The sequence below is a fragment of the Ochotona curzoniae genome, unplaced genomic scaffold (genome assembly GCF_017591425.1).
Source record: "Ochotona curzoniae isolate NIBS_2020 unplaced genomic scaffold, NIBS_Ocur_1.0 contig_1, whole genome shotgun sequence".
NCBI classification, from domain to species: domain Eukaryota; kingdom Metazoa; phylum Chordata; class Mammalia; order Lagomorpha; family Ochotonidae; genus Ochotona; species Ochotona curzoniae.
In genome coordinates this window covers 45,802,785-45,828,786 of record NW_024464918.1, presented here as the reverse complement: position 1 = coordinate 45,828,786, position 26,002 = coordinate 45,802,785, and the positions used below count along the sequence as shown (strand labels likewise).

General features: G+C 57.0%; 3 protein-coding genes across 6 annotated transcripts in view; 2 read left to right on the top strand and 1 right to left on the bottom strand.

Annotated features, from left to right (window-relative positions):
• CAMK4 (calcium/calmodulin dependent protein kinase IV) overlaps positions 1-5,196 on the top strand; it is an 89,368-nt gene extending 84,172 nt beyond the window's left edge. For both annotated transcript variants that reach the window (XM_040973390.1, XM_040973380.1), the window contains exons 9-11: positions 717-843; positions 2,910-3,062; positions 3,891-5,196. In XM_040973390.1, the coding sequence (XP_040829324.1) occupies positions 717-843; positions 2,910-3,062; positions 3,891-4,244 (634 nt within the window). In that variant the 3' untranslated portion in view covers positions 4,245-5,196. The remainder of the gene's footprint in view (positions 1-716; positions 844-2,909; positions 3,063-3,890) is intronic.
• Positions 5,197-10,659: 5,463 nt separating this feature from the next.
• STARD4 (StAR related lipid transfer domain containing 4) lies at positions 10,660-25,480 on the bottom strand. 3 transcript variants are annotated; one of them, XR_005883201.1, is made up of 7 exons: positions 25,401-25,480; positions 18,292-18,405; positions 16,462-16,511; positions 14,845-14,971; positions 13,406-13,520; positions 11,412-13,048; positions 10,660-11,363 (listed from the first exon to the last, which is right to left on the bottom strand). XR_005883201.1 is itself a non-coding variant. In XM_040973402.1 (6 exons), the coding sequence occupies exons 2-6, from the start codon at positions 18,394-18,396 to the stop codon at positions 12,819-12,821; spliced, it is 627 nt and encodes a 208-aa protein (XP_040829336.1). In that variant the 5' UTR covers positions 18,397-18,405; positions 25,401-25,480; the 3' UTR covers positions 10,660-12,818. The 3 variants fall into 3 exon arrangements, 2 of the variants coding, with proteins under 2 accessions (XP_040829336.1, XP_040829346.1); XM_040973402.1 differs by having other exon boundaries at positions 10,660-13,048; XM_040973412.1 differs by lacking the exon at positions 25,401-25,480 and having other exon boundaries at positions 10,660-13,048; positions 18,292-19,256.
• Positions 18,421-25,726, top strand: LOC121152601 (basic salivary proline-rich protein 1-like). The gene is made up of 3 exons (XM_040974717.1): positions 18,421-18,470; positions 24,708-24,874; positions 24,963-25,726. Exons 1-3 carry the CDS (start codon positions 18,421-18,423, stop codon positions 25,724-25,726), a joined length of 981 nt encoding a protein of 326 aa, XP_040830651.1.
• Positions 25,727-26,002: the final 276 nt, after the last annotated feature.

Below are 26,002 nucleotides of genomic sequence, written 5' to 3'. Positions count from 1 at the left end.
ACCGGTCAGGAGCAGTGGGCAGCGCAACCAGCAGCTCGGTCCTTCTCTGAGCCTGCAGTTCTGCACACAGGCGTAAGGCTGTGCTGTGTGACCCACTCCCGCCAGAGCTGGCCAGCCCTGGCCCCCACCTCAGTCCTCACTGTTGGGCCTAAACCCCTGTGTGTGTGCCTGTGTGTGCCTGTGTGTGTTTCTGTGGATATGTATGTATGCATGTGTACATGTGGGAGCCTGTACTGCCGGGTACCCACAGGTCTGTGTGCATGTATGATTCTGAGTGTGCACATGTATGTCTAGCAATGTCCTGGCCATTTTCCTACTGACCTCGAACTGGAAGTGAAGGAGACTGCAGATAGAAGTCATCGTGGTGACACACAGGGAGTCCCTACCCCCAGGACTTGGCGTTGTCCGGCAGCCGGCCCAGGTCTGGCTCCGCTCACCCAGAGTCCAGTCAGCGGGCAGGAGCCTCCGCCCGCGCGTCTCTGCCAGAACTCAGAGGAGCCAGCCGGACAACAGCAACATCTTTCCACCCCTTTCTCAGTCCTCACTCCACCCTGCTGCCGAGTCGGGGCTCTGTGGGGACTCTGCCTGTGCCCCCCGGCCCCCGTGTCATTACTCCTGGCAGTGAGACCCTGTATGGCCTGGGGCTGGAGTCTGGAAGCTGGCGGGGCGTGGACAGGCCGTCGGTGCCCCGTGCTGCCCGAGTTGTGTCCCCGCAGGCTCTGTGGATTTGAGCCGTTCTATGATGAGAGGGGCGACCAGTTCATGTTCCGGAGGGTCCTCAACTGCGAGTACTACTTCATCTCGCCGTGGTGGGACGAGGTCTCCCTGAACGCCAAGGACTTGGTGAGTGTGGCCTTTGCTGGGCGCCGTGCCCCGCAGACGGAGGCGCTGCACTGTGACCTGCCGTCCGGCTGTGTGAGCGAGTGGTCAGCACAGGGCCCAGGTTAAGTGTGGCTGGCGGTGCCCCGAGCGTGGACACTCGTGGCTGTGGGATGCTGGCACGGTGGCTGCTCGTTGGTGCTGCAGCCCCGCCCTGCTGTCCCGGTGCTGTCCCCTGGTCACCAAAGGCCCCTGGCTTCTCCCCGTGCCCAGGCCCTAAGCACTGCTCTGTGACTAGCCCCCCGGGAGTCACCAAAGCTGACTCCTGGTGCCGGCAGTCAGCTCCAAGGGACCCCAGGGTCACAGATGTGAGAGCCCAGAGAGGTGGTCTTACTGCCAGGACCACAGCCCCCCAGCAGACGTCAGGATGGGCCTCCTGCTCCTTCTGCGTGTCCCTCCCCGTGTGGCTCCCGCATCAGCCGCCCCATCCTTCCACTTTGTCACATTATTCTCCTTCCTCTGTACACCTCACCCTGGCGTATGTGCACCCACACCCACATACACACCCATGTATACATGCACACACAGCAGTATACACATGTACACAACACACACCCATATACACACATGCCATGTACACACACATACCCACATATACACACCCAGGTGTACATGCACACACAGCAGTATACACATGTACACAACACACACCCATATACACACATGCCATGTACACACACATACCTACATATACACACCCAGGTGTACATGCACACACAGCAGTATACACATGTACACAACACACACCCATATATACACATGCCATGTACACACACATATCCACATATACACACCCAGGTATACATGCACAAGCCCCTCCATTTTTCTCAAGCCCTGTTGCCACTGGGGCCCCTGGGAGGCCCCGCACTCTCCCCCTTCCCCTCCCCTTCCCCTCCCCCTCTTCCTCTCATCTTTCTCCTCCCCTCCCTTCGTCTCCCTCCTCCCTCCTCCGTGGCCCTCCTGCCTGCCTTGGTTCTCTTCCTGCACTGACCTTCCCCGAGCCCCTCATTTTGGCGTTGCCCGTGGTCTCCCCTCACTACCTGCGTGCCCTGGGCCAGGATGGCACACGTGTGGCATGCAGGCCAGCTTGGGTGCACACGTGTAGAGACAAACTGGCTCCCCAGGACTCCCTGCCCTGCCAGAGCCGTGCCCTCCTGCGTGCGCAGCAGTCCCGCCCCAGGATGGAACTCCAGGCCTCGCCTGCCCCCCCACCCGCCCCCTTGGCAAGCTGCTCCTGTTCCTTCCCAGGACCCTTGGTTCGATAACGGTGGAGAGAGGCGGCAGTGGCCTGGGACAGGGAGGCACACGCCCACGTGCAGACGGGGAAGGAGCAGAGGCCAGCCCCCCGGTCAGGCAGGACCGGAGCCTGAGCAGCCCCCAGCTGTCCCCACACCCACAGCGAGGGGGCCTCCCAGCTCACGGCCCGAGGGGAGCCTGCGCTGGCTGCTGCCTGCTCTCTGTACATGTGGGGAGACTCATGCAGAGGGCTGGCACTGGGCGGGTCAGGCCGCTGGTCTGACACTTGCCGCCCACCCCACTGCTGGGCTGGTGCCGAGGGTCCCGGACTCCTGGACTCCCTGGCGTGTCTCGGAGTGCCAGCAAGCTGGCTTTCGGTTAGCACTTCTGGCAGCTGACTGCACGCTCAGTCTCACACGTGGGGACACCTTGGCAGCACCTCAGTCACAGGTCAGCCTGCGACCCTGGCTCCTGCCCTGCCCGGGCGCGATGAGGCGGGTGGGGCTCTGTGACACAGAGGGCTCCCGAGTTCCGAATTCCAGGTGACTGTGAGGTGCACAGGCGTGCCCTGCCCGCAGAGTGCCCGCAGCCCCGGCCAGCCAGCACCCGTGTCCCCGAGCTGCACTGCACAGCGTCGCCACACACATCTCAGGTGGCCCCAACACTTGTCTCGTGCTCCTGGGGCCACCCTAGAAGGTGGCTGTGCCCACGGGATCCCTGCGGGCATACGTGGAGAGTGGTGGCATGGGCCTGGCATGGTCAGCGTGCTGAGCCTGCTCTGTCTGCCCGCCCAGGTCAGGAAGCTGATCGTCTTGGATCCGAGGAAGCGGCTGAGCACCTTCCAGGCTCTGCAGCACCCGTGGGTCACCGGGAAGGCGGCCAACTTCGTGCACATGGACACCGCACAGAAGAAGCTGCAGGAATTCAATGCCCGGCGCAAGCTGAAGGTGGGCCGGCCAGGGCTTGCTCTGCTCTAAGAAAGCATAACCCAGAAGTTGAGATTCCCCGACATGGAGGACAGGTCCAGCCCCTCAGGCATACATGCTACCTGTGGGTTTCGCTGTCCCGGGCACTGTGGACATGCTGCAGGAAACCCCACCATAGTCCCTGCTGGTGGTCACTGTGAGGACAGCCCCCAATACGGGCGGTGACCAGGGTCCACACAGACCCTGCTGGCGGTCACTCTGGGGACAGCCCCCGACATGAGCAGTGACCAGGGTCCACATAGACCCTGCTGGCAGTCACTGTGTGGAGCAGTGTTACCTGCTGACTCGACTGATGAAGGGGCACAGTGCCATTCTGGACACTGGCAGCTACCCAGAAATGTTTCTTGTGAATATGTGGACATGTTGAGTGTCTGCTTAGTAACGTGGCTAACCAGCTACGTGTTGGAAACTGTGACTTCCAGTACGGAGTACCACATGGGTGCCCCAGGATTTGTATGGGGAGAGGGTGCTGAGGGCCAACGTGTAAGCAGGTTGCAGAGAACACGGGATCAGAGGCAAGGTCCTCCTCGGCCGAGCCGACCACCAGGTCAGACGGCGGTGCCTCGAGTGCACTTGGCCACACGTCCCAGAGCACGGGGCCTGCTGCCGCCTGGCCAACAGGTCCCCTGAAGTAGTTTGGGCAACACTGCAGCGGGTTCCAGGGGTCACCTGGATCTGACAGTAAGGGGACGTCTCACCGGGTAGTCTCGGGGTGAGGCCCTGGGGAAGGCGTTGTCCCTGAAGGCAGGCAGGAGGTGAGGCGGCGCTGACACGGCATCTCTCCTCCAGGCAGCCGTGAAGGCAGTTGTGGCCTCGTCCCGGCTGGGCAGTGCCAGCAGCAGCCATGCCACAAGCCAGGAGAGCCACAGGCCAACCCAGGAGCCCTCTCCTGTCCCAGGGGACACGGCCCTGCCGACAGAGGAAGCCGAGCGCATGAAGGTGCAGGCGGAGGAGGAAGAGACGGAGGCGCGCCCGGGGTTGGTGCCCGAGGCCCTGGAGGACGGGATGACCGGGGCTGGAGAGCCCCAGGAGCAGGAGGAGAGCCTGGGCGAGAAGCTGAAGACGGTGGAGGAGGCGGAGCCGGAGAGCCCCGCGGAGGGACTGGGGGCGCCCCAGCAGGGGGTGACCCTGCCCGAGTCCTAGGGTGGCCCTGCCCCGACCCTCCCCGGCCCGTGACGCACCTCGTCCTGCAGCAAGGACGGTGCGCAAGCATGATATAGTGATGTTCTGAGGTGCAAATACATAGCTACCACTCGATACCCCTGCCGTCATGCATGTGACCGCTTTACGGCACCAGCAGTGCTTCCAGGCACGGGCGGGACCTGGCGGTGAGTGACCCCGACCCTTCCCTGGCACGGCCGAACCGAGGCGCACGTCCGCGTGGTGGCACACGGGCTCTGCCCTGGAGCCTTGCATGCTGGGTGCCCCGGATTCCTTCATGAGGTGACTTCCCTGGGCGCCTGCTCGGCATCTCCCAGGCGTGCTGTCGATGTGTTCTTGTGAGCTTGACCTTTCGCTTTTTGTCATGAGCGTGTTCGGTGTTCCCGAGGAGATGGTGGTAGAAGGCAGTCGCACACTGCGATGGTAAGGAGTCCAAGCACACTTGGAGGGGCACGGAGCCGCACAGGCCCGAGCTCGTGTGGCAAAGGCCTGCTCGGGGGTACCAGGCTCTCCCTCACACGGCACGTGAGTCGTGAGTCCTGGGGGCAAGGTGTTTCTGCTGGACCAGATCCGGGCTGCTGAGGCCAGTAGTTCCAAGAAAGGGTGTTTACTCACTAATATGGCCCCACAAACAGGAACATTTAATGGACTGTAACAGACACTGAAGGCAAATCTTCCCAGGGCCACATGTCCACCCGAGAGTGGACTAAGATCCCACTAAAGAGCCACTTTATCAAAGATGGAAATTTGTTCAGGAAGCCCCAGCTTTCTGCCCACTGGCTGTGACTTAAATATACTGCTTATCACAGATGTTTATGGAAATTGGCGCATCTTAGAGTTGGAATGGAAGTGCCCCCATTTTACAACGTAGTTTTAAAAAATTTTCCAGGTCAAGAAATTTACAATAGTACAACTTTTAATTCACTTTTGAAAACAAAAATGGTTTAAAACCCTGCCGATTTCCAGTGAGACGGCAGAGGAGCTGGCACGCTGGCCCCTCTATGGGGCTTCTTCCCCAGATTGGCATTTTTCGTTCTTGGGAACTTTTCCCCTACAGAAATTACACTTACTCTCAAAATTTATTTTTGTTTTCAGCCTAAGTTTAAGTTGAAATGCATTTTTATCAGGATATTGTGAGTTCTTTTTATGAGTATCCTTAATTTTTAAATAAGAATTATTTGCAAAGACCAAAATCAATAAAAATCAGCATTTCTATCCCTGTCGAATACGGTCGTAAATTCTTCTGCTGCTTCCTCAAACTATCCAGTAGGAAGAGGGAATTCTGCCTGCAGCTCCTGGGGCCTCTGGGCTGGCCGGAACGGCCTCTGGCCGGCGTCAGCCCCTTCGCGGGCTGGTGGCCCTGCCATGCACGCGGCCCCCAGCAGAAGGCGCCCACTGCCCTCCTCCCCGTGTATCTGATTTTCCACAGGGCTATTAGGAAACCTGACCTGCATTTAACCTTTGAAAACACCGTTGCAGTCAGGGGCCTGGTGAGGAAGTGGCAGGCAGGGAGACAGACGGGAGCACGCCCTCCAGCCCTGGGCTGGCCACTGGCCAGGGAGCAGCGTGACCAGCCACCCCTGTGTGAGTACTGAGTTAATTGTTTTATAGCCCGTAGTTTGAGAACCTGTGGGGATTTTATGAACTGAGCCCTGATAACCCTGCAGTGACTAAGCTAGTCGTTTCAGAAACAAGCCTTTCAGTCAATGCAGACACTGTACAGGGACAGCCCGAGGGGGGGCACTAACTTTTTTGAAGCCAACATACTGCAAGCCAAATGACATCTGTATGATTTGTCTCACTCGCTGAAGGGCGGCGGGAGTAAGGCGAGGACGAACTATTCCGTTAACATTACGCTGACGCTGACACCGCACAGAACGTCACGCTGTGCGTGTTAGAACTGCTAGCTCCGTCACTCCTGGTTCCATTCTGACATGAGCACACGGGAGGTGCTCTGACAGGGCAGGAACATCAAGTCTTCTCCCCGAGGGCTCGAGGGCCACCAGGGCAGAGCACACACCGCCCTCGGCAGGTGCTACCTCCTGGAGGAACACAGCCTTCCCGGCACCCTTCTCCTAAAGAACCCATGTAGTTATATTTTAATGAAGAATGTCCAAATTACATGAATTTATAGTCAGATATTAAGAATATTTTGGATTATTTTTGTACCAACTTTCCAAAGTCAGGAGTGTCAGGCGCCCCGTAGCCTCACGGGGTTGTGCCACTGATTTATTCAGCACAAGTCGGGAGAACTGCATTTCTGTTTATAGCTGAGCTGCCTCCATTTCTTTCACAAGTGGCGGGCGAACGTGAATATTCCTGAAGTGAGTCAAAAGCCATTGGCCATTCCTGCTATTGCGTGCTCCAAACAAGGGCTTCCTGGCAGGGCTGTAGGGGACAGCCCTTTGCAGAGCCTTGCCAAGCTCTGCTCTAGCCACAGACCCTTACCGGTCCAGCCTGGAGCATGTGGGTTCTGCCATGCTGCCCAAGGTGGCACTGCCTACTGAAAGCTACAATGGCCAGCCATGTTTCCATTCACAGCAGCTGGTAACAGGCCCAGGCTGGGCAGTGTCCCCCTGTGGCCAACAGGAAGTTCTCCAAATCTGGGGCCTGCCATATCTGCAGGAAGGTAAGGAGTGGTGGTGCCATCATGCTGGTAACCCCAAGAGGGACCTTGGCCACTACTGCCATGTCCACGCTTCCTCAGGGGGGTTGGACCAACACTGCCATCACACACACACTCAGATTTACGGGTTTTCTTTTGTGCTGAGCTTGGATTAATCCTCGAGGTTCTAGAATCATGTTAGAAGCAGGCCAGTTTTCCTTTGTGACCTCAAGTAGTGTTGTAAGTTATTTTGCAATTTCGGGTGTTCAGACTGTCTCCAGTTAACCCTCCCGGGCCCTGGAGGTGCGTGAGTGGCTCCCAGGCTGCCGGTCCTGGAGCTGGTCTGCTTGATGACTCGGCTGACTGCACAGGGAGGACGCACAGGTGCTCCCCTGGCCTCTGCCTGCAGTGGGGTAACCACGGGGCGGGTCCCTTCCGGGTCCGTGCTCCCCCACACACAGGAGCCGCAGCCCGGAGCCGGCATAGCAGCCAAGCACTTCCTGCGTGAACGCTGCTTCTGGTCAGACTGCGGACGAGAATGCATGAGTTTTTTAAAATCATTGTGTACATGGAATGCTAATACTTGCATTGTAATACTCAGACCACATGCTAAGCAGGAATGTACCAAGTTTTCTATAAAGTTTTTTAAGTCCTTTTATTCTTCCAAGCCACTCAGCCTTTCCAGCTCACTGACAGTGTGCTGGAGAGCAGTGCCACCCCTGGGGTAGCCGAGTTCACCTCTCTCGCTGTGTGGTGACCCAGTCAGGGCCATTACCCGAGACAAGAGGACACGTCCCCGCTGAGGAAGCCCAGCCATTCCTACACTGAGCGATGTACATCTGGTTGTCTAAACTCCGGTTTTCATAAATGCTCCACTGTATTCAAGATGTGTTGATTCATGGTCTTCATTTCCCCGAAATGCTCCAGTCAGCTCCCCATCACCCAGCCCAGAGGCCCCCGAGGCAAGATGCCTGGCACAGGACTCGGACTGTCCACTTCCTCTGCAGGAGACCCAGGACCCCCAGCGCGCCAGGAGCCTGGTAGGAGGTGGGCCTGACAGCCGGGGCTGGGTGGGTGAGGCCTGGGGGCCGAGGTCATTCCCTGGTCCTGCTCAGTCACCGTCCGCCCTAGATCCGCGTCAGTCCCATCCCATGGCCCTCAGGCCCCCCCTAGCACTGGGTGTCCTTCCACGGCCTGACAGCTCTGTGTGCTCGGGGCGGGTCCTGGCAGCCAGGACCTAACCCTGAGTCTAGGTGAGGCGGCTGCACCTGCAGGATCCTGCCAGCTGCCGAGTGTCCCTGCAGACACAATCTGTACACCCAGATCATACTGGCCATGCTTTGCAGTCAGGTTTAAAGCACTCCGAGAGTCGTGTGTGTGACAGGTATCTGCCATGACCTGAGCAGTAACCTGTCGCTCATCTCGTGCCGCCCTGTTGTGCCTGGAGGCTGGCACACCGTGGCTTGGGGTGTGCTCTAGCAGTGAGGTTCACGTGATGAATATTCATCCGCTCCCTCAGATGGACGCTGGTGCGTGCCCCGCCCAATGCTACGGTCCTGACTTAGGTCTGTAGGCATGAGGCACCCCAGGAGCCGAAGGGGGCAGGCCAGCAGAGATGGACAGGCAGCTTGGGGGCCGTCCGGGTGCCCCCTGGGCTGAGTGTCTATCATTTATCTGTGGTCACGGGGACGGGAAGCACAGCATGCATTTCCACATCACTCCCCCAAGGAACTAAATGTCAGTTTCCAAACTAACCTAGCAGGAGGGGCCGGGGCCAAGCAGGGCCCGCTTTGCAGCACACGGGCGCCATGGGTGGGCACCCGTGCCTTGCTCCTGACCCACCCCCTTCCCTTGTCCTGTTGGGACGCCAGGAGCCTCGTTGCCTGTAGCACAGAGCAGGACGAGCAGCCTGAGCCTCAGGTCTCCCCGAGTACTGGCACAGTCTGCACAGGGCTGCTAGCAGCGCAGGACCAAGGCCATGGCGGTTCTTTCCCTCCTCATACTCTGGGCATATTCCTGCATTATTTATTCAGACATCCTCTTCACCTGTTTGTCCTACCTGCTTGGTGGGACTCAGCTGACCCACATACTGGAACAGGCGTTCATGACCTTTGTGCCCGGCCTTGTGCCCTGGCTCTGACAGACTGCAGTCAGCGCAGGAGTCGGCCAGCTGCCCGAGAACTCGGGATCCAGAAACAAGTAGATGAGGCTCGGCTACAAGCCAGGGGGTGATCCTCTCATTAGTGGGGTGGGCCTGGTGTCTGCCAATGTGTGCGTCCAGGCAGCATCCGAAGCCTCCCAGCACAGCCCCCCGGAAAGGTGAGGCTGGACAGCAGTGGCCAGGTGAGGGCTGTCTGTGGGCAGTGCCAACCCAGGAGGAGCCAAGCCCCTGGCTGCAGGGACGATGATGGGGAGGGGCAGGCTGGTACACAGGGCAGTACCAGGCAGGCCAGCACGCCCCCACCTGCTGTTCTTGTTCTGGGAATATGTGCTGCCCGCCCCCCCGCCAAAGCCTTGCACACTCTGCCGAGCCAGTCATTAACTTAGGAGAACTTGAGTTCTGCCCATCTTGTGACTCCAGAAAGCCACGTCCACTCAGAGGCTCCAGCGTCCTGGCCTCATGCGGCCTGCACTGCAGTGTTCCACCCGAAACAAGCAAAAACAGCTGCACAGCACGGAGTCTCCGAGAACCAACGGCGCCAGGCCACTCCTGTCTGTGAGCGAGGACAGCTGCCCACTGCTGCCCACCGCTCCCCAGGGGACCTTCTTTGGAAATGGCTCTGGGTCTGCAGCGCATCTTGGAATCGCCCCGTCAGCGGGCTCCCGCTCTCAGGTAACGCCCGAGTTCACAGCACTTGGTAATATTATACACACCCCAGTTACAGGGAAGCCAGTGTGCCTGGCAGGTGCTGCTGGCCCCGGTCCACCTAGCTCCGACCCCTGCAAGGCCACTTGGATACAAGCAAGGAGCTCAAACAAAAGTTAAATTTTCACTGTAAGAATCTGAAAATACGGGGAAGCACCTGGCAAAGACAGCTCTGCTTTGTTACTTTCCTTACAGACTCGGAGTCAGCATGACCAAATCCCCACTAGCATTCACCAATGCTAGCGCTGTCTGAGGAGCCAGGGTGTCCAGCTGCAGCCCCCGCTTGGTCAGGAGGCCACCGCGGGCGGCAGCTTGCTGGGGGACACACAGCTGCTCCCTGTGCTTTGCTGCAGTGCAAGGATGAAGTAAACAGGAACGCCCAGGCGTCTGCTGCCAGCACTCTGCCTTCCACCAGGACAGAGGCTACACCTGCGCCTCGGGCGACCTCGGACACGGCTCAGGCCCCTCTCTGCCACCTGGCACTGGAAGCTTCGTGCCTTGGACCCTTCAATCCAGAGAAATGCACAGACCTGCAGGACAGCAGCCCAGGGCCCACTTCCAGCCCCACGGCCATGGAGCTCCTCCGACGGTGTTAGGTAACCAGCTCCGTAACAGCAACAGCGCAGGAGGGAGGGCCCGCTGTGAACTTCCTGTTCCAGATTTATAGAACGCCAATTACATACTTAAAACTCCGATGAAGGCCTGTAACACTCACTGGAGGGCCGGCTCCTCTCCTGGGGAGGGCTCAAGTGGCTCCTCCTCTGCCGCCCTTGTGGGAGACCCGAGAGGGGCTCCTGGCGCTGCAATAGCCAGAGCCTCTTCCAGGTCTCCCACGCGGGTGCAGGTCCCAAGGCTTCGGGCCGTCCTCCACTGCTTTCCCAGGCCACAGGCAGGGAAGTGGAGCGGCTGGGACATGTATGATCCTGGTAGATATAAGACAAGGACTTTAACCACTAGATTACCATGTCAGGCTGAGATCTTGGTCTTTTAAAAAATATTGAGCAAAGCAACTTAGCAATAATCAGTTATAATTGATCTATTATAAAAGCATCTAGAAAACATTTATTCAGATATATTTTATGCCCTTTAAAAACATTTATGCTAATTAATGCATAAATATAATTTCATAATATCAAAACAATTATAAGCTCAGACTCCTTAAATAAAATGTATAGTATAGCTTTCATTGCCAGAGATGAGGTTCCACATTTAGCTGCACAGTCTGATGAAGCTAATGTCCGCCCTCGGTCCTCCGAGCTGCCCGCGAGGTTCTGCACACAAGCCGCAGGAGTGGGGCGGGCTCCCCCATGCCTGCAGCAGGGTGGGGGTCCCGGGCCTAAGTCAGCCTCGGTGTGGGGAACATCCGCACAGCAGCCAACCACAGGAGCCTGCTGGCATACGGTCTCTGTAACCATTCATGCCACAGGACTCTGTTCTAAATGAAAGGTCGCTCGTAAGTCATTTTCTCTTGTATGAAACCAATGTAAATATAAAAAGATGCTATGTACTGAAGCCAGCACTAAGCGAGTGCTTCAGACAGAAGCCAGCAAAACTCATCGATGGCCTTGCCCCAAGGCCACCCATCTATCAAACCTCATTACCTTTAGAAGAAAATATTTTGGGAAATAACCTTTACTGGTAACTACTAAGTGATTTATTTAACATGCACTGAAATAACCCCAAAAAGCAGGCCACTGCTCCAACCATGACCTAGGTAAGCACTCCCGGGTTAGCCGAGGCACAGCGTCAACGTGCACTCGGCCCCATCAGACCAGCTGACCAGAGACCGCCTCCCACACACGGACAAAACGCAGACACAGGAAGCCAGGCTAGCAGTGGGCACTGTTCATGAATTAAAGCCATCTTAGTTCAGACAAGGACATGATGGTTTACTTGCCTGTGGGAAATAGACTCCTTCCTGCTCTGCCGCATGACAGAGAACTCTGTTCCCTGTGACCACTGTAACGATGCCAACACCAGCAGCAATCCATAAATAAAGCTATTTCCACCTTCCCCTCCATCGTCAGGGAGGCAGGGCAAGCACACGGAAGCCTCCAGCCTGTGGGCCACTGCCGACACCTCCCTGACTGGGAGCGCACCAAGTTTCTGGAAATTCACTGGAAACGGGAATAAACGGGGACACAAGTTTGCCAGGAACTTGGACAAGCTCCCTCCTGCTTCCTGCACGCACATGAAGGGGCCCTGATGGGCGCGCGCACGGACTGTGACGATGCCCCGAGTTATCTAGAAATAAACTAAGTGCCCAATTCAAAACCCCCCACATCCCCTGCAGTGTCCATTGATGGAGACACAGAACTAAGAAATCCCTTACAATCTCTGCAAGTCATTACGATGGAGACACGGAGGCCCCTGGGCCAACCTGCAATGCCCTGGTAGCTCCACACTCCAGGACCCACTGCAGTGCTGACCAGAGGGCTCCATGAGGCCACACGATGCCCAGGCTCCAGTGTCCCTGGCCATGTCACCCGGCCCACAGGGCTGGTCAGCGTGGGCTCTCCAGTGCGTATTCGATGTTTTCGTACTGTTGTCCTCACGCATGTTTGTAACACACCTCAAATGCTTTAAAAATATACCCATAAAATTACTATGCATATATCAAAACTAAACTGTTTTAATCAAACCTGTGGTTATTTTCACATCTTGTTTTGATCTTCCGGAAAGGTGAAGCAGTGCAGGTGGATCAGCGCAGGGGCCAGGCCACGGCCGAGTCGGGCACTCGCACAAAGCGACCAGGCTCACCGGTGCCACAGCCTCCGCGGCGGAGGGGGGACTCCTGTGCTGCCCTGCTCCCCGCCCGCAGGGACCCCGTGCCGTCCTGTGCCGTCCCTCCAGGGTTGGCTCAGAGCTGCAACTGCCCGGGGCGAGGTCCTGTTCCTCTCCATCCCTACACGTGGTCGGCCAGCCAGCCAAGCTACAAATACCTGACAAAGTCACAGGGCCCTCGCTTAGATGGCTGCTGAGGAATAAAATAAAACCTTTTTGCTACCTCCAAAAACTCTCCAAGGTTTCTCCAGGCCGCGCAGAGGGCAAAGCCGCGTGGGTCGTGGGGCAGTGCGGGCGAGCCTCAGGGGCTCTGCAGGGCTTTCCGCAGGTCTCCGTAGAAGTTGGCGAGCGTGCTGGCCATGGCGGTGTCCACCGCGGACTGAGGGATCCTCCCACGCAGGTCTGTCTGGATGTAGCCCGTCAGGAGACTCTGGTGTGGACTGTCCTTGAGCGGAACACAGAACCAGCCGCACGGATGATTATACCCACGAACAAATTCCGGTCTCTTTTCACTCCAGTCAAGACTTACCCCTGCAAGGCATTAATGAAAACCACAAGCCACAGTTAGTAACAAGGATGGGCACTTTCAAACTTTCCTCAAACTGTACTGCCAGATACCAGAATTCCTGCTTTTTCCTTATTCACATGGAGAAAAATTAAAAGTGACCAAGGCAGAATAAACATTGATTACCCAGAAGAATGCTGATAGGAAAAGGGGAGCGCAGTGACATTCCGTCACCGGGCACCCACGTGGAAGCTACGGATCTGCACTGCAGTGGCCCACCTGTGACCTCGGGAATGCCACGTCACACACCTGAGCCCCTCCTGACATCCTGCAGCTGCTAGGGTCGCGGTAACTACGAGGATCTCGCGGGAAGAGACCATTACCACAGGACAGAAGTCCTTCCTCGTGGCCCACGGTGTAGGAGAAGTCAACAAACTCCCTGGGGGCGATGATGTTCCAGAGCTGGCCAGCGGTGGTGTAGCGCATCACACAGCAGCTCTGCAATGGAACGCACGGGTCAGCCTGAGGGGCAGAGCAGCACCGCTTGCAATCCTGCATCCTTCAGGGTGTGAAGGACACCGCTCCTGCCTGCGCCGTGCCGTCACCGTCCGAGAATACCCCCCCAGGGACTCAGGAGCCAGAGTGCCCCAGAGTCCAACATCCGCCCGAAGCCTTGGGACCCTGCACCCGTGTGGGAGACTCAGAAGAGGTTCTGGGCTCCTGGTTTCGCATCAGCTCAGCTCCAGCTGTTGCGGCCACTCCGGGAGTGAACCAGGGTGGAGGACCTTTCTCTCCATCTCTCCTCCTCTCTGTATATCTGACTTTCCAATAAAAATAAATAGATCTTTAAAAAATGGCAAAAATTACTTAAAAACAGAAAAAGAACAAGTCATTTTGGCTAGCCAATGCCTTTTTTAAAGGATGTATATACACACATGTATTTCTACATATGTAATTTCTTATTTAAAATGGAGGGAAGGAGTGGCACAGATCCTCCGTCTGCAGATGCATTTCCCAGATGGGGACAGCCAGGGTCCGCCAGGCCGCAGCCGGTCCCCCACAGGATGGCCAGAGCCCCAGCGCTGGGACCTTCTAACGTTGCTAGGCCAGGCCATCCCCCGGCACCTGGATCTGAAGAGGAGCTGCCAAGACTCAGCTCGCACCCCAGCGGAGCTGGCATCCAGGCAGCAGCTTGAGCCTGCGGTCCGCTGCACCTACCGGACTCTCCCCAGCTGACGGTGGCAGGGCAGTCATGGAAACTGCACATTATGTCTAAGTGCAGTGAGGATGTCCTCCAGATTTTACATTTCAGAACTTCAGCCACAGTTTTACAATTAAACTAAACTTTCTTGAGCCTGGCACGATGGCTCAGTGGCTAAATCCTTGTCTTATGCACCAGCATCCTATATGGGTGTCCCAGCTGCTCCACTTCCCATCCAGCTCCCCGCCTGTGGCCTGGGAGAGCAGTGGAGGATGGCCCAAAGCCTTGGGACCCTGCACCCACATGGGAGACCTGGAGGAGGTTCTGGCTTCAGATCGGCACAGCTCCAGCTGTTGCAGCCACTTGGGGAGAACCAACAGAAGGAAGACCTTGCTTTGCGTCTCTCCTTCTCTCTAAATCTGCCTTTACATTATAATTAAACTTTGCTGAGCAGCAAAGACAGAGCTGCTATAGCAGACGGTCTCTGTCGCCACTCACCAACAGACACGAGGACGCTCGGGCCGGCCAGACAGCTGGTCCCCCACCCCCCACCCCCCACCGCCCACGCTCACACACACACTCTTGCCCAGGCAGTCTGGAGCCATGTTTATCAACAGCTACCTCTTCAAAGTGCTTCAAAATGTCCAGGGATGTCATTAAACTGTCCCAGTCCAAGCGACAGGGCCCCGGGCGGATGTGGTCCACAATGGCATTAACGGTGTCATCTATAACGCCTTGGGCTTTGTAGCTGGAGAAAGAAAAACAGAGTCCAATGTGGGCAAAGTGGAACTTGGTGCCTGTAGCCCCGCGCTGGTGAGGACAGAGTGCAAGCAGGACTGGAACTCGGCTCAGTCTTAGCCCCGTGCTGGTGAGGATGGGAGCAGATATGGTCGACTTTTAAAGGGATTAAATCCCAATGACTGTTTCCCAAGTGTTCATCTAAGTACTTGTCACGCCCCAGTGTGGCACCCGGCGGCCACCCAGCACAGAGCAGGGTGGCACCCGGCAGCCAGCAAGCACAGAGCAGGGTGGCACCCGGCGGCCAGCAAGCACAGAGCAGGGTGGCACCCGGTGGCCAGCCCGGGGGTCTTCAGTGAGCTTCAAGCTCATCAGGATATGCACACTCTTACCCTTTAAAAAACCTTGGATCATGAACAACAAAAAAAATAAGCCAATGGAGAACACCAAATAGTTGATTCATCAGACCTCCACACAGATCCAGACGGGAGAGGAAAGCACGCTTGCCTGGAAGGCGTGGCGAGCGCGGCTGGCGCCTCACCCACAGCATGGCAAGCACGAGGGCCAGACCACCTGCCTCTGTGTGAACTGTAAAACTTCAAAACCAAAAACACACGGGACTATTTTGTGATTCGGCAGATAAGATTTCTTCAATCTAAAAAATTCACAAAACCACAACTAAGATACAATACTGGTTAAGACCAGCACATAGGTAGAGCTGTCAGAGGACCAGGAGCGGCCCGCGCGTGCAGAGCTCCAGGCGGGCAGGGCGCACTGACAGGTGTGGTGATCACGTGCCAGACGTGCCACCTCACGCCCAGCCACCGAGTGCCAACGCGCATCTTTGTAAGCTGCCTCCGAGCAGCAGGAGGGGACGTGTGCCACCAAGAAGTCAACTGCTGCTTCAGGAACTTGGGAAGCCAAGTCAAGCCGGATGGCAGGAGAGCCTGCAGACAGGAACGCTGCTCTCTGACCGTCGTACCCGGTGTCCTGGAGTGCTGAGCACACTGCGCTCTGGGTCCGCGTGCTCATCGCCAGCAGACCCCCAGAGGCTCCAGAGAAGTCCTCTATGCCAAGGCTGCCTGGCTTGGTGTTCTGCCTCATCTCCTGTACACTATACTCAGAACACATTTCATAATTTAGTCACTCTGTTTGTTCAAGATGTGCATAATTTTATTATTTGAAATAATGCTGTGGTGAAACAGCAAGTACTCAAGTCCCTAGGGACTTTCTGGCCATTTCTTTAAGATTGGAAATGCAGTGTCCTGCAGGGTTCCAGCGGGGCCATGCACACTGCTGGGGACCAGGGACCAGCAGGGCCTCGATGGCCTGTGACCCCACAGCAGCGCATGCGGACAAGAACCTGGAAGGCAGCGGGGAGTTCTGTAAAGGCCAATGTGCTGTTCAAAAACCCTGTGATTCTAAGAGCAAACTGTCAGCACTTGTACTTTCTACTGACATTTAGCAACATCTTAAGATTAAACTAACGGACATACTTACAGGTATCCATTAAATTCCTCTGAGGGCTTTCTCCAAACTGTTACATCTTTCTAGAAAAATAAAAATATATGGTGGTTATTATATAGGTGGAACAGAGAAACAAACACAATTTTATGAGTCCAGAGCTTCTATCTTTGAATTAAACTAACAAAATTCCAGACACAAAGAATTCATCTATGCTCTGTGCCAGCCTTGCTGTATTTCAAAGTTCTTCACACTCAGACTCGAGAACAAGCCTCAGAGGGGCTGCACAGCGCTGAGGCAGGCCGAGCTCCACCTGTAGCTCCCTGGAGGTGCACTAACCCGCATCTTGCCTGCTCCACTCGGTGGCCTGGAGAAGCGCGGAGGACAGCCCACGCACCCACGTGGGAGACTCAGAGGCAGCTCCTGGTTCCCAGCCTTGGCTCTTGGTGCCATGTGGGGAGTGAACCAGCAGATGGAAGACTTCTGTGCCTCTCCTCTCTACATAAGTTCTATGTTCCAAATAAAAGCAAGAAAATCTTAAGAAAACTTGAGTGCGAGTCCTACCTTACCAGGCTCTGCGACCTGCCTCAGTCCAGGCTCCTGCTCACCACTGCACACACTCTAACAGCTCACTCAGAAGTTATAAGTTATTGCTGGGTCCGTGTGATGAGTGTGGAGGACAGGCAGGTGTGAAGAGTATTGTTCCATTGGAATTTCCCGCTGCATGGCAGGGCCTGGCGGATGTCTCTGCTGTCTCTACGACCACCTGAATGGAGCTCCGCCTCCCTCTGCGTGGACACCGGACAACCCCGCTGAGAATTCTGTAGTCTACTTTGGCATTGTCTGCCTCTGCGGAGCTACTGTTTACTCCCGATGTGAGCTTGGAAGTTGATGTTGCTGACACCATTTTAGCCAAAGGGCCTTTCATTATTGCTGTCTCTGCCCCCACTGACCACATGCTAACCAAGGGTGTTCCGTCCCCAGGTGTAGTGGAATCTATTCTTTCCCTCTTTCTTTGATCTTTAGGTCCTTCCTCCTGTGATGCCTTTCCTCCCTTGACTGATTCTAGACTAAGCTGTAGAATGAGGATTGTAGCAGGAATGTGTTACTGATTGATATGCACCACCTATTGAGAACTTCCTGACCACAGGGTCAGGATGGATAACTTCCTACTTTAAGGTGAAACAAAGGGCAGAATTATCCTTAGAAACACCCACTTGACCATGACGTAAAAAGTCTGAGCCAGAGTTTGAGTGGTTCTGCATGAATAAAGCGGACAGCCTTCATGCATTGTCCACAATACAATGATCATGGAATTGTGGTGGTCCATCTCTCTGCGCCTCATCACGCACCCTTTGCGAGTTCCCAACTCAGCTGGAGCTGGACTCCAGCACGTTACGTTTCCAGAAGAGAAGCAGCTGACACCAGAATTCCCTTCATGTCTCCCAACGAACTCAGAGTGGAATGCCTTGAGCAGACATGCAGCGCTGGTGCAGAGGGGCCAAGTCCTGGTGCCCACCCCTGACGCCACCTCACTGGCACCACACAGGCTTGCTAACATCTGAAACCAAGCACAGCACTCCCGAGCTGGCAGAACACACCTGCGCACTGACTGAGGCCGCCGTCTGTCCTTGTTCCTCACACCTGAGCATGTGGTGCCAAGATGTCACCAACCCTCCCAGGGAAAGCTGGCTTCGAGCCAGCACTGCAGCCCACCTGGGCAGTGCCTGACGGAAGAGCCCATTTCTCTTTCCCTGTCTTTAATTCTCTCAATAATTCTGTTCACACTCTCCCGTTTCATTTGGAAAGCCATGGGCAACGCGAGACAGGATGTGTCCCCCGAGGAGCAAGGGGACTCCGCGTTACCGTTTTCTTCACAACCCGCCACGCGTCATCGTCAAGGCTGTGGTACCGGACCAGAGTGTTCTTAAGGCGAGTTGCAAAGGCAGTGGTGTCAGGCAGGCTTTCCATCCGTCCTTCCTGTCAGAAATCAAGATGAGCGTCAGCCGCCGCAGGGGAGCAGCCGACCAGGGCTCCCGCCAGGGGTGGGGACAGGGGCAACCCGGACTGTGGGAGCTCAGCTCCCCAGCAACGTCCTGCAAACATGAAAGGGCAGCGGGCTCTCTGCTCACTATCCACGCCGTCACCTAGCGCGCTCCAGACGCAGCATCACCATGCTCAGCCTGACTTAAAAGCTCAGGGTGCTCTCGGCAGGAAAGCCCGCCTCAGACCAGCCTCCCCTGGGGCCAGGGTGTTCTGATCCCACTGGGTGCATGCTGTCCCACGACAGGCCCGTCTTGTGACCGACTGGGTCTCCATCAGCTGTGTGTCTGGGCAGCTGGCTGAATTGCGAAGTCCTCAAGACGGGCGGGGTCAGGGGTCGGAAGGATCATGTTCCCAAGGGGCAGCCTGGGAGAATTCTGCAGTGGGCAATGACAGGACAGGCGTCACGGCTTCATGAACTATGCAACGGGCACACACAGGCGGCCAGCAGCAACTCCTCTAGCTGGTGCAGAAGGCCCCTCCTCCCGGGCACAGAGGGCAGAGCTTGGCTCTCCTATGACTGAGAGGCCGCAGAACTGACAGGGCGTGGGTGTGCGCTCCTGAGCACGCATCAGGACCCATTCCAGAAGTCACATTGCACAGCCCAGGCTGTCCTGGGTGTGACTCAGCTGGTTCATAAGCTAAAGAAGGACCACACCCCCACTGACCACAGAGCCCACCCTCCAGCGTCCACACCCCCACTGACCACACAGCTCACCCGCGAGGCTCACCCTGGGGCCCCTCTGGCCTAGTGCCACCCTGGAGCTGCCCCCGTGCACCTGGCACACACCTCTGCCTCAGGGGAGATAATCTGAAGTGTTTGCCCAAATGCATAAAAATCACAGAAGACAGGGCCGAGGCCGCAGACACGGAGGGGACACAGCGGCCACACCGCTGGGCGGCGGGCACACAGGAGGACAGGGAGGGGACACAGCAGCCACACCGCTGGGCGGCGGGCACACAGGAGGACACGGAGGGGACACAGCGGCCACACCGCTGGGCGGCGGGCACACAGCTGGCTGTGCGGGTGGCAAACCGCCAAAGAGGAAGTCAGAAGGATGAGTGTACACTCAGCCAAAAACAGAGAAGCAGTTTTAGGAAATAAAACCCATGACATAAACAAGAAATTCTACAGAGATGGACATATTGAAAAATCAAACCAAAATATTGGAAATGAAGAATAGTTCAAATGAAAAACGCAGTGGAAAGCCTGACCAACAGGCTGGGGAGGCGAAGGCCAATGCTGAGACAGAGAAGAGGTGAGGCAAGAGCAGAAACTCCTAGAGCGACCGGTTCACGGACATCGGACCACCCAGGCAGGGGCTCGGGACCACTGAGACCCCAAACAGGCGTGACCGGAAGGATCCTCATGACACGCGAGTCCAACTCTCAAACACAGCACACGGGGAGGCGGGGAGCCCCGCACCACCCGTGAAGGGCCCCGCAGAGCAGCCGACGTCTCAGAACCACACACCGGGACACAGCACCCTTACAAAGAAGGGAAAAAAAACCTTCCAAAACAAGGGAAACCAGGCAGAAGCTGCCAGCGCCTGGGCGGCCAGCGGAGCTCCGGGAGGCAGGCAGGCACGCAGCAAGGTCAGCGAGCACGGCGGGAGAGGCCGAGTCTCACTCAGCAATCCCATTACACGGAGCAAATTCTCCAGCTCAAAAAAGACGGAATGGATTAAACCACAGACCCACTTAAAGGCCGCCTACAAGAAATAAACCTCACTAAAAATACAAAACTGAAAGTGAAGGGGTGGGAACAGACATTCCATGCAAATGGAAATTAAAAAGCAAACAGGAGTAGCAATTCTCTTATCAAACATAATAGTCACAACTAGTGAGATAAGGTCACTATATAACAATTAAAGGACCAAATCAATCAGTGATTATATAACTAAAGGACAATTCAATCAAAGTGATTACAGCAAACATATTCACCAGGGTTTAGCTACGCAACCACTTAAAGCAACTGAGCAGATGGAACATGAAGCCAAGGGAGGAACAGGAACCCAGGAACATCCTCACCACCCACAGAAAGCACCCATTTCTCTAGAAATTTCACCTCATGGGCACAAAACATATTGTTTCCATCAGTGCAAGGAATACTCCTCTAGGATAGACCATTTACTAGACCAGAAAGCAACAAATTCAAACAGCTAAAGGCACATTGTGTCCCTTTTCTAACCACAAGGAAATGACATTAGAAATGAACGGGGCCAGACCTGAGGGCCCAGCGCGGTGGCTTAGTGGCTGAAGTCCTCGCTGTGAATGCACCAGGCTCCCAATTGGGCCCGGGTTCTAATCCCAGCAGCCCTGGTTCCCACCCAGCTCCCTGCCTGTGGCCTGGGAAAGCAGTGGAGGCTGACCCAGAGCCTTGGGACCCTGCACCCACATGGGAGACCCAGAAGAGTCTCCTGGCTCCTGGCTTCAGATTGGCTCAGATCCAACCATTGTGGCCATTTGGAGAGTGAACCAATGGATAGAAGATCTTTCTGTCTCTTCTTCTCTGTAAATCTGCCTTTCCAATACAAGTAAATCTTAAAAAAAAAAAAAAAAAAAAAGAGGCAAGTTTGGGGCCAGAGCAGCAAGGCTCGTCTTCTGCCTGAGGTGCTGGCAGTCCACATGGATGCCAGTTCAAGTCCTGACTGCTCCACTTCAAACCCAAATCCAACTCCCCGATGATGGCCTGAGAAAGAGGCAAAGCAGGGGACAAGTCCTTGGGCCCCAGCACCCACAGGGACCCTGTAACAAACTCCTGGGTTTGCACCTGTCCCGCTCTGGCCACCGTGGCCATTTGAGGAGTCAACCAGCAGACGGAAGCTCTCCGTCTCCCTTCCTCTCTTAACTCTGATTTTCAAATAAAAATACATTAAAAAAAAGAAAAGTTGATAGCAATCAGTGTCTACACCAAAAGACTGAAAAGATAACAAATATTCTAATGGTACCGCAAGGACCTAGAAAAACAGGAACCACTTCCAAAACAGCAGGAAAGAAATAATTAGAGAAAAAAAAATTTAAGCCATAATTTTTTGGAAAAAAAAAATTCAAAACTGATAAACCACTGACCCAACTAATCAAAAAGAGAAGATGCAAATGAACAGGACAAGAGGACAGGAGACACTGGGCCTGCCCCACACGCTCACCCCAGGAAGGACAGGTAGCCACAAGCCAACACGAAGGAAAGCCAGGAAGAACGGGCCAATTTCTGCACTCATGCCCCTGAACAAAGCTGAGGCACGAGGCCCTAAAAGCCGACCCGACATAACCCAGGCCGAGACCGAGTCATGAAAGGCCCCCAGCCACGGGACCCCAGCCCTGGGCACCTCTCTGCTGGCCCACCTGACTCAGGAGCGGATGAATCCCAACTCCGTAATTATTCAAAAAGGGGAGATGGGGGTCCTCCCAAACTCTTACCAGGAAGACTGGTGTTAGCTTAATCCCCAAACCAGAAACAATGAAAGCAAAGTAAGAAACTGACCCACAGTGCAACACTGCTCCCAAACACACAGGAAAACACTAAACAGCATGCCAGCAGATCTCAACGTCCCAAGGCCGCCCGGACCAAGTGGGAGCCTTCCAGGGGTACAGGAATCAACAGGACACATCGCCCCGAGTAGGACGCATAGAAGGCATCTGATACGAAATCTGAAGTTCTGGATACTGAAGAACATTTATCAACACACAGCGAGAACATGCCCACAGCCTGCCCCACACAGAATGGGTGCAAGCCGAAGCGCCCCATAAGCTGTGTGCCTTTCCACACCACTGAGCCACCTGCTCTGAGGCGCTGTGACGCAGCAGGAAGAGTACGCCCTAGCCCGCAGGACCGAAGCCTCAGTCCTCTAACAGCAATCTACAACGTGAGGAACCAATCACATACCAGGACATTCTCCTCAGACCTTGAACACGGGAAATCAAAATTCCAGAGGGAAACGCAAGACGCCCAATTCCAGTGCCAGAGTTCAAGTCACCTACTGTGCTAACACACACGGGCACATCAGTGGGACCGAGCAGACACCCCAAATGCCAGCCAACACACGCCCAACACAGGCCCCGCCAACACAGCCCCTTCCAACACAGCCGCGCCAACACAGCCCCACCAACACAGCCGCGCCAACACAGCCCCACCAACACAGCCGCGCCAACACAGGCCCCACCAACACAGCCCCGCCAACACAGCCGCGCCAACACAGGCCCCTCCAACACAGCCCCGCCAACACAGGCCCATCCAACACAGCCCTGCCAACTGGCTCTAAAGCACCAGCATCAAGCATGGGGAAGAGCAGCCTCTAGGACAGACAGTGCTGGGTCTGCAGGTACCCCAACCTGACACCTCACACAGCACCCAACACACACACAGGGTCTGCAGGTACCCCAACCTGACACCTCACACAGCACCCAACACACACACAGGGTCTGCAGGTACCCCAACCTGACACCTCACACAGCACCCAACACACACACAGGGTCTGCAGGTACCCCAACCTGACACCTCACACAGCACCCAGCACTTACAGGTCAAGCAGCTAAACACACCCTTGACACCGTCAACTGACTGGAGGAAAACACTGTGGAACTGTGAAGCACAGGTGTAGGTCACCCAGGACGGGTGAGTAATCAGAAGCACACTAGCAGGACTCCATCAAGCGCAGGATTTTCTGCACTGCAAAGGAACCTTCAACAAAGAGCAGGAGAGAGCTGCAAACTCCGCAACGGAAGGATCTATAGAGTTCCAGAAGCTCAACAGAACAGCCCAGTAAGGAAGCAGGCAGAGGACAGGAACAGGAGGTTTTCAAAGGATGGAATCAAAACGGCCAACAGGCCTGACCGGCTACTCAGAACCACTAGCCATCAGGAAAGCCCAAACAAAAGCCACAATGAGGTTTCCTTCCCCTCAACCCAGTTAGGGTGGCTTCCATCCAAAGCCAAGAAACAATAAACCCTGCAAAGGATTGGGAAATGCAACTTTAACCTCTGTGCGAAGTGTAAACTAGCGCAAGCATTGCCAAGGACAGACGTGGTGCAGCCTGCGGCCCGGCGACCCCACGCCTGGGAACTGACCCGAAGCAGATGACATCAGGCAAGCAGTGTCCGCAGCCCAGCTTTCAGCGGCCCGGTTCACAAGGCCCAGGCCTGCCAGCGGGTGCCGAGAAAGCAAAGGCAGCGCACACACAGTTCTGCCCAAAAGCCAGCACCTGCCTTCCACAGCCAAATGGACGCAGCTGCAAACCGTCGTGCTTAGTGAAGTAAGCCAGTCTCCAAAACTCAAAACACGTTTTCCCTGATCTGAGGAAACCAGTACCAAAAAAAGGTATACATGACTGACACTCTGAGATGTGATCCAGCTTTATACTCTGGAGGACGGTCGGTTTGCCCCACCTGCTTGTAAAACTCGTTACCTAAGGGGGCGTTAAGCCTGTGATTGTAAGTGCAGTGAGAATTCGCCATTGGGAAACTTACAGCAAGGGTCCCTACTAAACTGTGTCCTATCCACCTCAGCTCTCATTTAGCGCAGCTTTAAGCCTTGGACTGTAAGGTCAATTTTTTTTAATGTTATAAAATTTTAAAAGGCCGAGGGGAGAAACATTATATTAGAATTGCATCTATAAACTACAAATATCTGTTTTTGCTACGTTAAATTTTTAAACCTCTCTTGGGACTGAATTAAATTTCAGGCCTTAATTCTTCACGGCCGTGAGGCTGCGCTGTCAGCTGAAGACGGTCCCGGGCGGGCAGGAGCCTGGCCACAGCGCTCCAGGGCAGCCGGGCACTTCCTGGGCATCCCGCGGTCCAGCCAGCGCTGGGAGCGGACAACAATTAAACCAAGGCTGTTTCCAGCACTGAAACAGCACAGCGTGGCGCACCCGCCAGCCAAACACGGCACGTGCCCAGAGGGGCCACGGGAGCGCCGAGGCTGCGGTGACGCAGCTCCTCCCCACGGAGGACCGGCCGGCGCAGCGCTGACCACGGGGAAGCACGCAGAGGGCACTCGGAAGGAACGTGCTGGAAACCCAGCGGTGCCAGGAGGTGCGTGTGCCAGGCACGTGGAGCATATGCCAACCTCCCGTGCAGACCCAGTTCAGGCAAGCTCAGAGCTGCGGGAGCCGGGCCCCCCTGCCCGGGGAGGGTCCGCTCCAGGCCCACCGGGACCCTCCAGGCCCACCGGGACCCTCCAGGCCCACCGGGATCCTCCAGGCCCACCGGGACCCTCCAGGCCCACCGGGACCCTCCAGGCCCACCGGGATCCTCCAGGACCACCGGGACCCTCCAGGACCACCGGGACCCTCCAGGACCACCGGGACCCTCCAGGACCACCGGGACCCCAGGACCACCGGGACCCTCCAGGCCCACCGGGACCCTCCAGGACCACCGGGACCCTCCAGGACCTGGGCCCCCGGAGGTGGGTTCCCTCCCAGCAGCTCAGGCAGGTTTAAAGGGAGAAGCAAGAACAGGAATCCCCCGGGGAACCGCAGCCACCTTCCAAGCAGGCCGCCGCCCAGGCCCGCGGGGCGCGCACCAGCAGAGGCGGGGGTCAACTCGGCCCCCGCGCCGGACCCGGGGCCCCCAAAACCAGCCAGCCCCCCGCGCCAGCCAGAGCGGTTTCCCCACTGCTAACTCCTGCTTCCTGCGCCCGGCTGCCACCCCGGCTGAGGCGCCCACGCGGGCACCGCGCTGCCCAGGCCTCTTCCCACCGGCCCCGCTGGACGCAACCACGGCGCAGCCCCGCTCGGCGTTCCCGGGCCCACAACACCTTCTCGGGCAAGGCAACACGGCGGGCCACCGGCGGGAGCGCCCCCGGGCGTGCGGGCGCACCGGGCGGCCCCGGGCACGCGGCTCCCTCGTCCCCGAGCCCCGCACGCTGCCCGCCCGGCCCACCCACAGGCCCCCGCCGGCGGACGGCCAGGCCTCCCGCCGCCGCTGCCCACCTGAGGCGGAGAGGGAGCGGGAAGCTGCTGCTACAGCCGCGTCAACACCCGGCCGCGTCGCAGCTGCCCCGGGCACCGCCGGCTCGGTTCCCCGCCCGCCGCCCCGCAGCCAATGGGCGCCCACCCCTTCCGCCGCGGCCAATGAGAAGGCGGCAAGCGCCCCGGGGCGGGGCGGGCCCAGCGCCTGCCCCGCCCCCGCCGACGGCGCGTCGGAGGACCGGGCGGGGCGAGGTTGGCCGAGCCACGTGTGTCTGCTGCGATTGGCTGGCCCGGCAGCGTGCGGCGCGCTGATTGGCCGCCGGGAAATGGCGCGACCCGGCGCGTGAGAGGTCGGGGGAGCCGGCCGCGGGCGCTGAGGGCGTAGGGAGGACGGGGCCGGTGCCCGTGACAGGGGCGGGCGAGGCGGGGCCGGGGGCGGAGGGTCCTGGGCCGGTGCCCGTGACGGGGGCGGAGAGGGCGGAGGGTCCTGGGCCGGTGCCCGTGACGGGGGCGGAGTGCCCCACGCCCGCGCTGCTCCCGGGATGGCCCTCGGAGGCGCCGGGCGGGACGCCGTGTCCGTTCCCTGCGACTTGGGGGTTTCTCAGGATCCGGGAGAAGCCGCC

Bases quoted from the DNA above. Each gene is read 5' to 3' on its own strand.
- LOC121152601 (XM_040974717.1), top strand. From the start codon at position 18,421: ATGAGCGTCAGCCGCCGCAGGGGAGCAGCCGACCAGGGCTCCCGCCAG. The intron at 18,471-24,707 runs GTGGGGACAGGG...GGGACCCTCCAG, and splicing joins GACCAGGGCTCCCGCCAGGG to GCCCACCGGGATCCTCCAGG. The intron at 24,875-24,962 runs GTGGGTTCCCTC...CCTTCCAAGCAG, and splicing joins CAGGACCTGGGCCCCCGGAG to GCCGCCGCCCAGGCCCGCGG.
- STARD4 (XM_040973402.1), bottom strand. From the start codon at position 18,396: ATGGAAAGCCTGCCTGACACCACTGCCTTTGCAACTCGCCTTAAGAAC. The intron at 16,512-18,291 runs GTAACGCGGAGT...TTATTTTTCTAG, and splicing joins GGCGGGTTGTGAAGAAAACG to AAAGATGTAACAGTTTGGAG. The intron at 14,972-16,461 runs GTAAGTATGTCC...TTCTTTCTCCAG, and splicing joins GAGGAATTTAATGGATACCT to CTACAAAGCCCAAGGCGTTA.